Consider the following 14,776-nt stretch of genomic DNA (forward strand, 5'->3'; position numbering starts at 1 on the left):
GATATGTATGGGAATGTTCAAAGGCCAAAACCACTTCTGAGCAGAAATAACCCAAAGGCTACATCATATTTGCAATAAAGTATCTTGATAATTCAATGACCTTTGGGGAAATAAGCAAAAGTGAAGGACTTTGGAAGGTGTGCATGTTATGTCATCACATCTGGTGTACAACAAGCAGCATTTCAGAAAAAAAAAAAAAAAAAAATCACACTGACTACTAAGCATCATGGTGATGGTGATAGTCTACAACTGTTGTGCATTTTACAGGCTTGAACTGTTGGAAGTGAAAGTCCTAAGGAAAAATGTCTGACCAATGCATTACAGTGAGGATTATCAGGTGGGCCCTGTAGAAGGCAGCTCCATGTTAACCTGGAAAACCAAAACCAGAGACCCTAAATGACCTGCACCCCTGACTTTAGCCCGAGAAAGAAACTGCAGAGACTTACAAAGTCTTGAAGAAAGTTGGATTTAGACAGCTGGCAACTTTTCATCAGAATCAACAGCAACCATGAACAAAGTTTTCCTTAGTAGACATAACCTACCAAGTGTGATTATGCAGGTTTCCCTTCCCTCACTGGCCTGGCAGGTCATCTCAACAGTTGAAGGCTGTTTCTAATATTGGGATTCTGGTGCAGAGTGAGGAAGGGGGGGATACACTGGTATAGAACCCTTGACTTCTCAAATCCTTCCTCCCTGTGATTAATCCCCTCTGCTCCTGTGTTTAAAAAATGATTCATTACAGGCGAGCTTGCCTCGCTTTGCTCTGCACCAGCTCTCCTCAGGGGAGCCATTACCGTGCGCTCCACTGAGCTCGGATTACCTGCCTCTGACCAAACTCCTGTTTGTTTTTACAGGTGCAGTACAGTGTGCTGAGAGCACCCACTGGACAGAACCAGCCACGCAAGAAGAAGTAAGCTCAACGGACATGCTGGATGAAAGGCTGGTCTTCATTTCTCTGTTCCTCTCTTCTTCTTTTTTCTTTTTTTTTTTCTTTTTTTAAATGCGTTACGTTGCAGTCCACCTGACAACAATGCTCCAGCGCCAGCTGAACCCATGACCCCGCATACCCGGCCACACCACCCCAACGCTGCCCCCTGCTGCTGAGGGGCAGCCAGCCGCTCTCTGCCTTGTGTGTTTGCCACCCCCCTGACAGGGGCTGTGAACTGCAGCAGCTAGCAGGGCAGCACATGGTGCTGTCAATCACAAGCTTGGAGGTAAAGAAAAAGGGAGCTGTGCAAGGCTCAAGCTTCATCTTTGAAAATAATTTAGAACAGGAATGAAAGACATCGGGGTTGGCTTGATTTTTTCTTATTTTGGTGTAACTGAAAAACTTGCCTCAAGACAATATAACCTTAACAAGTGACTGCCATGTTTTTATTTTTCTTATTTTTTATTTTTTTATCCTTAACCAGTTTAATGTAATGAAATGCTATATTTTATGATCACAGAAAATCAGTTTTATTTCAGAAAAGAATACTGAGTTTTATAGTGCAATCTGTGGTATGGTTTCTCCGTGTATAATTTAATGGTGCCACTTTTCCTCACTTTATCTTAGAAACATGTATTTATGTTCTGAATGTATTAATTCCAGTTACCTGCACTTGAGTTTCTCTGATGATTTATGTTAACTTTATATGAAAGTATCGTGTTTACACTGTCAAATTGAGAAAATAAAGAATCTTGATCAAATTAAGCTTTTGTTTTTCTTGTGTTCTTTTTTCCTCCAGTAGCTCCATCCCAACGAGGATGGATTACACCACTTCTTTACGTGAATACACGGTAAACACATCTGATTACACAACACAGCCATTGAAACTGAGCTCACACACCGACCACCGCTGTGCCTTGGTTACCGAGCTCACATCAAAGCCGTGTGGCTCCAGTGTGGTTCCTAATGCATCGCTTTGTTGCCTTCTCACAATAACAGGGTCCAGATGAGAGAGAAAGAGCTCATCTCGCAGAGAGTACTCTCTCTCTCTCTCTCCATCCTCAGCACTTAGTGCTTTATATTTCCACTAAAATCACCTGGCCTGGTCTAATGGTTACTCGTACACACAGATGTGTTCGGTTTTTCCATCAGTCTTCCCGCAATGGCTTTCCAGAGTATGACGGATGCGGTCCGTCAGGGTTTTCTTGCATGTATAGCAAGCGTTTAAAAAAAAATTCAGCCACTTATTGACATTCGCATTTTTGGAGAATAGCTGGAGCCAAAATTTCATTGTTCTGACATTCCGCAGCCAAAGCCTATTTAACTAGGTAAAGTGCACGCAGCCCAGTCTGGAAAAACAAATGCACTTAAAATTTACTTTGTCATAATTGAAGTTGAGCTAAGGAATGGGCCCCTGCAATGGGAGTTCTGATTGGCTGACTGAGCAGCGTGGCCGGGTGACCCCTCCTCAGGAGCAGCATGCTGGTGAAAGAGCATCCATCTGTGCTTTGTGAGGGGTTTGATTGGCTCAGGGGGACCTGGTGGAGCCCCGGGCTATCTCTTTTGACAGGCTGATAGAGACATCACTGGGATCTCCCAGGAGCTGCCACCAGGGGTCCGTTTCAAAGTGAGAGGGTGTGGAGGTGACCCTGAGCTTCTGAGGAGCTAAATCCCCCCCCACACATACACACACAGGCTGAAAACCTCCAGCATTCTTGGCTCCTTTGGGTCTTGTGGGTGTGGAGGGTGGTGGTGGTATAGGCTGTGCTGAAAGGAAGGAGGGGGTGGGTACAACAGTACAAGCACTCACAGGACGCAATGAAGTGTCCCCAAGAGGTAAAACCAATTAAGCAAGACTCCCCGGGTACTTTTAATTGACATATCAACAAACAACTATATAATCAAGCTCTCCAGTTCTAACAAGACTCCCGAAATTAAAAAAAAAGGTGCACTTCAACATCTATGCCCAAACTATGTTGTAAAGTCTGTCCCTGGTTTGGCTTTTAGTTACATTAACTAATAGACAAATTATGTTTTCATTCATTTAAAGTGAAAGTTTTCTGCTTCTGGAGGCTTGAGACTCCAGGAACCACAATGAGATCCATTATCTCATTGTAGTATTATGGGAACAAAACAAAAAAACATGCAACAGTGGCAAACTTTCCCAGGAACAATGTACTGTAATGTAAAAAATTCATTGCCATGTTTCCCAAATTTTATCTTTTTTTTTTTTCTCCAAGAGTGGCACAAGAAGTTATTCTGTTTAGGGGGCAATAACTTTTCATGAAGAGCCCTGTTGGTGTTAGCAAGTCTTTTCCACTTAATAAATAAGATTATCAATTAAAAACAAAATTTTGTATTTACTTATGTTGTCATCTTCTGGTATATTTTCAAGGACTTTTCACAATACACAAATTAAATCACTGTTAGTCTTCAAAAATAATATTCTTGGTTTAATGTATAAAAAGCTGTTGTTTAAAATGCAGTTCCAACTACTTTACCATTTCATTTAAAACGTTTTAGTCACTGCAGTTTTATTTTGAAATGTCATTGGTATACATGCATATATATGTTATTGAAGCCAGTTCTGTGAATGACATTACGGGAGTTCCTGTGGGACCACATTTACCTCCCTCCAAGTTGTCACATCTCTCAATCCGTGACACTGAGGTTATGCTCTTGGATGTTCCCTGTATCATTCATATTCAGTGGAATATAGACAAGACTCTGACAGGGTTTCAACAATTGTTGATTTGACTTTTCACGCACGAGTGCACAGTTACGATACCAACGCACATACATTCCACACACAAACACACGTATAAATCCCTCTTCGACGTGGCGTAATCATATTTAAGGAATTATTTGTCCGTTTATTTTCTCCTGGGACAGTTACTTAGAAATCTCACTAGAGGAAGTCACTGTTCAATATGGTCCTCAACTGTGGTGGGGGGGAGGGAGGAGAGGAATCCCTGGATGTTTTACAAGCCCGCTAATGAACATTTCAGCCACACAGCAGTTAACATTGTTTGATCGTATTTTTTTCCTTCCAGTAGTTGTTGTTGTTGTGCATGGTGTGGCAGTGATGTCTTCATCAGGCTGTCAGAAAGGAAGTGCCTGCAGCTGTGGCAGATCCCCCCGGAGCCTGTCACACTCCTTGTTTCCATGGCAGTCCTTCAGGCAGCACCACAGGCAGGCTGTGTGCAAGGACCCATACAACCTGTTTTTTCAGCAGCCGCTCCTCTGATGTTGAGCCCCGGAGCGGGCGTCAAACTACCAAGCGCAGAACAGGAGAGAGAGGGAGAACGCTGTGCTCTTTCTCTTTGTCGCAGCTCTGCATGGCTTTATAAGGAGATGCATAGCAAAAAGAAGAAGAGAAAAAAAAAAGTTCCTCATTTAAATAAGCTAGTGTTCTCAACACCTCCTTAGTAATTGCTACATGTGCATTGCTGTTAAGGTTCTCTGACCTCCTCTCTGAGAGGCATAATGCACACAGTGGGACAAAGTAACAAAAGCAGCTCTCATAGTTGACTTACAAGTGTTAAAGCTCTTATGTACGTGTTACTGGTCTACTTGTACCACCTGAGAAGCGGGTCAGGAAGATCAGAACTCCCAAACGGCCAAAAGGAAAGAAGTATTTGAGGTTCTGTGATGACACGTTACGATCAGAAATAGTTCTCTCGCATGGAGCGAGATAACTCCAAACTCTTGCAGAAAGACAGTTTTTAGTGTGCTTACAGGGAAGTGAAGAAATCCAAACATCTAGTTTTGTTGGTTGTTGACGTTTTAGCTAACTTAAGCTACTAGAAAACAACTCAAACTGAAACTGTTCACATCCAGGGGGATACAACTCTATATTTACAAAAGACCAATGTTAACTTTGACACCGCTTCCTCAAGATACGTGTTAATGCGCAAAGTTTCACTGGAGTAAGATCCCAGCTGTCTCATTTCGCCTCATTATCTGATTGTGAGTCTGCGGGATGGCTTCAAAATAACAACAAGATGTGCAGAAGCACAGGAACCATCCTTGATGAGACCTTGTTGTAAAAACAAAAGTTTACTCCAATCTTTGTGGATTTAAAGCAGACTGACGAGTTGTAGCTGAAGAGAAGTGATACAGCTGGCAGCGATAGTAACTAGTAACATGGATGGTGTTTGGCTAAAAAAAAAAAAACAGCGACACACTTAACAAGACTCTGGCAAAAGTGTAGACCGGTTGTTTGTAGCAGGCAATTGTGAAGCTCTGTGTGCTTTGCAGATCCTCCACAGTGGCTCTTCCAAACTTTTGCCAAAAGTGATGAAGACCTGATCAGAATTTTAAAATATAGAGAGCATATAAAGTTACAATTTTGCTATTTGTCTGTGTTTTGAACCAATATCTGGATAGAATTCCTAGTTAATGATATCAGTGGAACAACCAATACATAAAAAGTATTTGCCTGCTTATTGACTTGTTTGGGTTTTGGATTTTTGCCACACCTAATACTTTCAGATCATGAAACACTTTTATTGTCAGACAAACATAAATTAAGAAAATTACAAAAAGCAATTTTCATATCATGATTTAATTTATTAGGGGAAAATGTATACAAAGAACCACAGCCCTATATAAAAATGAAGATTTTAGCGTGGCCTAGTAAAAACCTGGACTTGGTGGTGTGGCATGACCTTAAACAAGCCAATCTTGTTCAAAAACCCTCCAGTGTCACTAGATTTAAGCAATTCTGCAAAAATGAGTGCTCTAAAGTTTCTCTGTATTTTTTTTGTCCAAATCATTTTTTTTTGTAATAAAAATGTAATCATTTTTGTTATTCAACCTATTAACAGAAATTATATAAATTATTTCTAATCTAACCAGTAAAGAGACAAATTTGATTAAATATTAACCTTGATTTAGAAGACAAGGTTTTATAAATACAGTATAAACAGAAATAAATAAACTACACTAGTACAGCTAGATATTGTTTTGCCCTGCATGAGTACATCTACACAAGGATCGTTTGTCCATCCTCCTAATAGCAGATATAAATCATAATAACCAGGCATGATGTTCTTTGTGAGAGTAGGTGTGGGAATATGACAGAGATAACAACTGAGAGAAAAACAGTCACTAAAAGCAGCTGTTTTCAGTGGCTCCCGTTTGCTAATAATTCATTCTGCTGCCCACAGTACACAATGGTGTTAAAACATGGCAAAAGCCATAATTCTTCATACTATTAAGACCAGAGGATGGCCTTTAAGAGTTGAAATTAAATCATTGGCCTTTAAAAGCATCTCTCCAAGGAGCAAGCTGCCTTAATAAATTCAACTGATTCTGCTTTAATATTATTCAGAGTGCATTAAAATGAAGACAACAGCTGGGATCGTGTCCAGTCTCCAGAGCATTGCTCGGGCCAGCGAGCGCAGACAAGATGCAAAGCATGTCTACGTGCGGCCGTCCAAAAGGTGACTGCAGGTCTCTGTGTTACAGGTGCAGGCCTGACAGTCACTGTTCCCAGATCAGAGGTTATTTGGTTCTGACACTGGCTGCAGCAAAGCCACGTGACATTCAAAAGCCAGTCAGTCCGGACTGGTATGCTGCCAAAATCATGACAACAATACTTAGAAGGAACAAAAGGAACAGCCAGTCTAATATAAGCTCAGTTTTTATTGTTCCTTCTTGGGATAATATGCTGGAAAAATAGAACTGTGAAAGGTAACAAAAAAAAAAAAAAAACACAGATGCTTTGAAAGGAAAAAAAAATGAGAGGAAATAAACTCTTAAGCTTTCTAACATTTGGTGTTAAATCAGTGCTCTATAGTTAGCATGAGCACATCCGTCAGGAAACAATACAAAGAATAAGCGACCTGCATATTTCATTCTAATTAACAGTGATATAATGCAATGTGACTCCAAGCCTCCTGAGGAAAGAGCGCCATATTTTGTTTGATGAATCTACTAAAGCCATGGCTAGTCCTGCCACCAGCCCCTGGGGAATCAGCTATCATTAGAGATACGAACAGACCCGCGCTTTTCTTTTCTTTTTTTTCTTTTTTTTTGTCTCTGTAAAAAAAAAAGAAAACATATTTCCTCTGTGACGGCACACACACGGGAATGTTAAAGTGTTCAGTATTAAGAGGCTTTCATCAAGGACACAATTAGGACACCTCTATTTGACACATCCTATAGGGTCAGGATGAATATGGATATTTGGTCCCTTGGATGGGACCACTGGCTGAATTACAAAGTGAAATCCTGAACAATGTGCAGCACGACATTGAAGCACAAGTGACCGTTACGTTAAAGTGGAATTTGAAGGTGCTCGTTTAGTCTTTTTGTGAAAGTCTTTACTCCCTTTGAAGCATTTCACAGTTGTGTTACAATCACAAACTTCCTTGAAATAAAATAAAATTATTCCTAAGAAGTCCATGGGTTCGCCAGGATAAACTGTTCTCTGAAGGCATCTGATGTTTTTGTTAGAAAACCTTAGTAAACAAACAGAATCAAGGAGACCAAGAAACACAGCAGACAGGTCAGGGAGGAAGTTGTGAAGAAATTTAAAGAGTTTGGTTAGAGCATCTGTCTGAGCTCTTTTCAGTTTGTAATCTGAAAACAGAAAAGAGGATGGCATAACTGTGAGCCTAACAAGACATCCCAATCCAATTAAATTGACAGCGTGGGCAAGGACAGCATTAATTAGGGAAGCAGGTAAGAGCCCTATTGTAACTCTGGGGACATTGCAGAGACTCGTGACATGACACCTATTAGTTTTGTACTCAACAAATCTGGCCTTTACATATCTGGCAAAAGAGAGGGTAGGTGCTAAAATAAAGACATACGTCCTGTTTGCATTTCTCACAAGCTGTCTAATGGACATATGTAGATTACTAATCCCAAATATGCATCCAGAACCATAGCTTAGGTCAAAGCATATGGCTTTGTGAAAGTCCAGGCTTAAATCCATTTAAAAGAATTGTAGCCGAAGTTGAAGACTGTCATCCACTGACTTTCTGCAGTCTGACTAAGGATGAGCAATTTTAAAGTATGATTGAAAGTTTCGGCCTCTGGACTTGCAAAGCCAGTAGACAAACCTACAATAGGTTCTCTAAAATATTACGTCAGAGCGCTAAATACTAATGTACACTCCAGTTTTAAAATCTCCTGTTTCAAATATAGTCACAGAGTGCAACGTTTTGGTGTTTTTCTATTACTTAAAGTCATGATAAACATATTGTAGTTTGTGGTTGTCACATGAAAAATATTAAAAAGTTCAAGTGCTACGAATACTTTGGCAAACCACTGAAAGTGTAATGCCATTAAGCTGATTTATTTCCTTATTTATTTATTTTTTTCATCTTATAACACATGACTTTCCACGGGGATTCAAGTGCAGCAGACTTGTTCACGTCAATATGACTTAGTTTCCTTTTTTTGATAGGTAAAACACCAACACTGGTCATAGATCAGTCAGAGGTTCTGATTTGATTAGAGAGTGCAGTTTCATATATGTAATTTTTTCACACCAGAGGTTCGCGGAGCTATCCGCAAAGCTAAGGTGCGAAAGGAGGGCAAGGGCGAAGTGAGGAGACTAATCACAAATATGTCACCCCCGAGCACCGTCTCCACCGAGCTCTGTCGCGCTATGACACCGCCGAGCCATGTACAACATAAGCACAGTCAGGCCCATTAACCACAGCGGCTAATTATCGACTCCTGCAAGGTCTTCAGGCTCCCAGGCATCGCATACACTCTTGTTTCTGATTAAAAGCATAAATGCATTCGGGGGGGAGAGGAAAAAAAAAGGATCAATTACAGCGAGGCAGAAAAGATAACAGCCCTGCACCAGAGTAATTAGGCTGGGTGTTTCATCGGAACCGCTTATTCTGTGATGAAGGTTTAAAGAGTCCAGTGGCAGGAACACCACAACTGTGTTTGTTTTATTTATGATGATGCACTGTCACCCACCGGGGCCTAATTAGCCCACGACTGATGCCTTGGAAAGCTTCTCCCGGCTCCTCTTTGACAGGAAATGAAAGCTCCTCTTGCTTCTGTCCTTCCACTGACCTGTGGGCTGCAAACATGTGATGGGCAGACAGACTTGAACGTGTCCCGAAACCTTCTTATTTCTCCTTTCTCTCTCTCTCTCTCTCTTTTTTTTTTTTTTTTTTGGCCACTTGCCTCTTGTAGCTATATCATATCATTTAATTGCATCAGCAGAAGAACCAGTGATGATGCTGTGCCAAAAGTATTTAGGCTAAATATTCACCTCCATCCCCTTCCTTACTGATGGTGATGTTCCATGATTTATGCTGCAGGAGCATGAGGAAACATCAAAGCAGGTGCTCTCAGACTTGCTAATATTTTGAGGCTTTTACTTTATAGATGCTCCAAAATGAAACCACTAAGATCTGCTTTACTCTCAAATGTGGATTATTCAATACATCAAGATAACTGCATGCGTTTAAGAGTTTCTTTACATAGAAACTCATAAACGCATATAAAGAGAGAGATGCAAATACTTGAACAATGCAACGTAAGCTATCGTCGCTATGTGCTTGTCCAGGAGGAGTGAATGTTCCAAGTCAATGATTTGATGCAATGTGCTCAGTTTCCTCAGATTATTTTATTTTATTTTATTTTTTTAATAATGAATTTAGCATTCTGTGCTGTTTGACAACTAGGATCAAATGACATTTGGGTCAGCTGGATCAGTTGGTGTGATTGATTTCAAATGATTCCTTTTATAAAGTGCCTTGTGACATTTGTTGTGAATTGGCGCTACATAAATAAACCAAGTTGAGCTTAACTGAATGGCGTTTATAGCTAATCAGGGGGAAAGGCTGTTGTTGTTTCCTTTGGTTGAGATTGTCTGGGCATTCGTGTGGCTCTCCAGCTCCAAAATGAGAGAAAATATCACCCTGCAGATGATAGTGGAGGGAGCTGAGAATTTCATTGGAGTATCCAGAAGCTGTTTCAGAGTCTCTGTAATCCCAATGAGACTTTGCAACTTCTACTCGAGAAAAAAAAAAAAAAAAAAAACAGCTGCTACACAACTTCCGGCCCTGTTAATATTTTGCGGTCCACATTATTGCAGATGTTTTGGTTTCTGTTTTCTATTTTTTTTTTTTTTTTGTATATTTGTGTTTTCAGTGTCACCCATATAAATAATTTTTTTTTCAGAAAAATATATTATAGATTCCAGAAAAAAATATATATATACTGTATATGCTTTTAAGTATACACAAATAGTGGGATAGCACAAAGTTCAAGTCGTGACTCATTATTTTATGAATCAAGCGTTCCAAAGTTAACTGTTCACCTTTTTAATTCAGAGCTATCTGCTGCTGCAGAGGTCCGTTGAGTTTCTCAACTACGCCTTTGAAAGAGGACAAGAAAAACCATGCCTCCTACAACTTCTGCCTACATAAAAAAATTAAGTTTTTTTTTTTCCTCGAATATAAAATTTAACATTCTTTTTATGTGATCAATGGTCAACAAATTATCTATCAGTAGTTTTAAACATTCAACATTTTTAACGAATAACTGTCTAAAATGTATTATGTTATAAATGGCAGAAGTTCTTTGAAATGTTAATATGCAAATACGAAATATAAAACAATAACATTTTTAATGATTTTTTCCCCCTGTCATTTTATATGGACACATACCAATAAATGCACCTGTAACCGTGAACTTTAATGCATTTTATTAGGATAAAACACTAAGTGCACAATTGTGGAGGGAAATGTATTGTTTTTTTAATTAAATATTTCTCTTGGCACTGGTTACTGTCATAGAAACTCCTGTTGGAATGCATTGCAATGTATGTATTTGTGGCAAATACAAACATTGCAATGACGATATGAATGAACACTGTTGTAAAGTATTGCTTCATAATAAGTCACTGTCTGTAAAATGTTTTCTTTTTTGTAAATTAGAAAAGCAACTCATGACTTTTAAACATTCATATGTGCCAAACAAACTTGGAGGTTAACAAACAAACAACAAATCTGATTTCTGAGTTCTTGCAGCACTTTTAACTGTCAACATAATTTTCATAATTATTCATTATGTGCTCCGATTATGACAGTACTGAACAACCTGCAACATATCAAGCAGTACAATGTTTAAGTCGACATGCTTATGTCAGCTTTGATATGTTATAAACAGACGTGTCTTCACTTTTTTAAGGGCCTGTGCATTTCGGGGAGCTCAGCCTCTTCTCTCTGTCTTAATAACAACCACACTTAAAACCACTGTAATAGGAGCCATTCACACCTTCCTCTTTTTCTCAACAACACAGTGCTTTTTATAGGCCCCGAATTACTACACACACATTCACGCATACGCACACACACACGTGCACACTCAGGGAGAAAGACATAGTTTATTAGTTTCAATAGACAAATGAAAAAGAATGTCCATGGTCATTTAGGCAAGCAGCAAGAGACCAATTAGCAACTATCTCTATTCAATTTCTCCATATCTCTACTTAGTGAGTGTGAGGAAAGAGCAAGGTCTGGGAGGAGGAGTTTGAGCCGCGCAGACAGGAAGAGAGGGAAAAACAAAGCCATCATCTCCCAGCGCCTGCCTCCCCTCCCCTCCTCTCCCCTTCCCCTCTACAGCTCCAATTACTGGCTCCTCTCTCTGCCATCAGTATGCAGCAGGACCACTCCTCTCTTCCACTCGCCCCAGGCCATTGAATACGTTACCTCCGCTATGGGGCTCGGGGCTCAGGGGCACGGTGCCCCCTAACCCCCTGGATAATTTGGGATTCCTGCTCCTGCCTCGGAGAGCCGAAAACAAATAAAACACAGACAAATAAAGAAATAAGGTTGCCTCACCAAATATCCAGAGATCTACTGATTTATTGATTTGTTCATTCCTCCACTTATTATTAGTAAATCATTACTGATCCGCAGCCACCCACACCTTCATCCCAAACCTGCTTCGAAAGGAGAGGAATGCTCTCGAGCCAGACAAAAGTTTTGGGCCCTGCCAAGTTAATGAAAAATACTTGAAGAAGTTGATTTTGCTTCAATGCCTGAGTAAGTTCCAGACGAGAAAAATATGTGGGTTATTTTGCGGAGCGATAATGGGTCCAGTTGTGTCGAGTGTTTTACAAAGTTGATCAAATATTTCTCATTTATATTGTCCGTATTGGTGTTTGTAGATCACAAAACAAATATTTTGATAAAAAACAGGGACACTTACGAGTATTTGACATTTCTGAAAGTGCACAATTATCTAGTTTTAACATTCTTGCTATGTAAGAATCATATTTTCTTCCCTGTTTTTAGACCTTCCAAATGTGAACTACGCACTTGAAGTGAGTCTGTAGAGCTTCACAAACTTAACTGCCTTTGGCGTTGGATTTCTTTCCCATCTCTCTTTGAGGTTTGAGATGGCTACAAACTACGGGCTTTTGATTCTTATAGAGGCATTTTAGGTTTCATGCACATCATATAAAGTGTGTTTGTTTCAGATAAATGCGCTACTGAAAGGAAATAACATAAAGCGAATCCCCTTGTGAAGATAGAATCTTAAAGAGTTGTGAAACAGGACTGTTGTCTGTCCAGAGCCTTGTAATCTTGACCAACACCTACGCTGCAGTTCTCATGCAGTCTGTGTTTACAGCTGCTCTTTCCACTTGCCTGCGAGCTGATGCACGATTTGCTCTTTTCAGCGGAGCCTGGCGACTGAATGAATTGTTTCGGAGTTCAGGATTGCAATGAACTGCGAAGAAATGAGGTGGAAATGGTGCCTTGAAAGAGGAGATCTTCCACTCCGTTGTATCGCTCCGGGAGGTAACCGAGAAGCCAGACTCCAGCATGTGCTGTCCAAGTCAGACGGAGGCTCCCATCGCACCCAACCCGCCCGGCTCTCCTCGTAGTGACATCGACGCCTGTTTGATGTGCTCCCTCCGAAAAAAAAAAACAACAACAAAAAAAAACATTTGGTGTAAATGATTACTTGATTACTTAATGTAGCGCTGAATCAATTCCCAACCGTGCCTGTCTTTGTTATGCCGAGCAGGCTGGGTGGGAGAGCATTACAAGAGCCAAAGGGGGAATTATGAGAGTATAAGGAGACATTGTCTTGGCTGCTTGTGGGACTTGGCCAGTGGATGTTCCGGCTGGAAGCGACGGGGCGGCATTGTCAAGACCACGTGAAATTCTCTTTGTGACATTCTTGCATCTTATGTTCGCAGAACCTGCCATGATGTAATGTAGGTGAGGTAATCCACTTACAATGATTAAGAGGCCCCTGTTTTCCCCCTCTTTCTGTCATCGCAGTGCACCAGATTATTGCGCCAACTTCAAGGCTTGTTGAATGTAATGAAGCGCAGCTCCATAATGGCCCATGCATAGGAAATTCTGCATTTGAAACAAACCACATACGGGGGTGGGGATTTGACAAGCTCATAAAGTATCATCTGCTTAAATGCCTTATGACAATGTAAGATTAATGACCGTCCATTCAGCGCTAAAGAGGAGAGGTGGAGGAGGCACCTGCTCCTCAAAGGGCAACTCTAATCGTTCTCATCTGGACTCCCCGCTGACATACTAACCTGCTGTTCCTAAAGAAAGGCGATCTTGCCTCCCCAATCCTCAAACAGTTCTCTGGGCCCTCTGTATTACTTTTCTAATTCGGCCCAGATGTGACGTCCCTACACTGCCATCCTGTTTTCTTTCTTTCTTTTTTTTTTCTTTTTCCCCCACCCCACTCTGCTTCATTTCATTCCCACCTGCTAGCTGACCTAGGGACCCAACTCCCAGACTCTCATTTGGTTTGCCTCTCCAAGTAAAGTCCTGTTCTTTGAATTGCAGCATTTTTCTTTCTTACCTCAGCCTGGAGGGTCTGCAGTGAAGTCAGCATACAATAGGGATCACAGGAATCTTGCTGGAGACACATCCTCACTTTTCTTTTGTTGTAGAGATAAAGAAAAAAAAAACAGTCCTGTTTAAAACAAAGTATTTTAAAACAAAGTAGTTTTGCTGCCTTGCAAAAAGTATTTGCATCCCTTGAACTTTCACAATTTAAATTTATTGTGGAGGATTTTATGTGATGAAGCAACACAAAATTGTGAATAATTGTGAAGTAAAAGGAAAATGATATATGGCTTAATATATTTTTTGCAAATAAAAGGAAAAATAAATCAGAAAAAATGAGGCATTGGGAACATCAGTGAACAGCAACTATGAGTAGTTGAGCTGAGTAGTTACCATCAACTCTGATCACCACCTGTATCCTGGTTGACAAAAAGTATTCCCAATAGCATGATGCTGCCACTGCCATGTTTCATTGCAGGGAGGTTGTGTTCAGGATGATGTGCAGTGTTGCTTTTCCTCTCAACGTATAGCATTTGGATGTGAGCCAGAAAGTGTGATGTGACCGGAGCGCCTTCTTTCCATTGTTTTCTGGGCATTCATGTTGTCCAGGACGTGGCTCGTGGCAAACGATAAGAGGGACTTTAAATGGCTTTATTCCAACAAAAGGCTTTCTTCTTCCCACTTTTTCATAAAGGAGAGATTTTGTAGTTGTCTTGCCAACAGAGTCTCCCACCTGAACTGCAGATCTCTGCAGTTCCTCCAGAGTTACTGTGTTCCTGCTGGCTTCGGCTTTGATGAATCCTCTCCGTGCTCGCACTGTCAGTTTAGGTGGGCGGCCACGTCTGAATCGTTTTTACAGAATTTACAGCAGTCTGTGTTCACTCTGCAGGGCTTCATGTATGCTGCATGTGGGAGGCATGTCTAATGCCTTGCAAAACACAATCCTGTGTGCAAAACAGAATGCTGTGTTTTGCACGTCTCCTTAAATATTGGAGGTGTTGATCTTTTTGTGTATTTTTTTTTTGCATCCAAA

The 14,776-nt window shown here is 40.6% G+C and overlaps 1 protein-coding gene across 4 annotated transcripts in view; it reads left to right on the plus strand.

The window, feature by feature from the left end:
* LOC103133815 (multiple C2 and transmembrane domain-containing protein 2) overlaps positions 1 to 1,691 on the plus strand; it is a 51,318-nt gene extending 49,627 nt beyond the window's left edge. For all 4 annotated transcript variants that reach the window (XM_016668220.1, XM_007545746.2, XM_007545745.2 and 1 more), the window contains one exon: positions 855 to 1,691. In XM_016668220.1, the coding sequence (XP_016523706.1) occupies positions 855 to 914 (60 nt within the window). In that variant the 3' untranslated portion in view covers positions 915 to 1,691. The remainder of the gene's footprint in view (positions 1 to 854) is intronic.
* The last annotated feature ends 13,085 nt before the right edge of the window (positions 1,692 to 14,776 follow it).

Source organism: Poecilia formosa, unplaced genomic scaffold, assembly GCF_000485575.1.
Source record: "Poecilia formosa unplaced genomic scaffold, Poecilia_formosa-5.1.2 Scaffold13, whole genome shotgun sequence".
NCBI classification, from domain to species: domain Eukaryota; kingdom Metazoa; phylum Chordata; class Actinopteri; order Cyprinodontiformes; family Poeciliidae; genus Poecilia; species Poecilia formosa.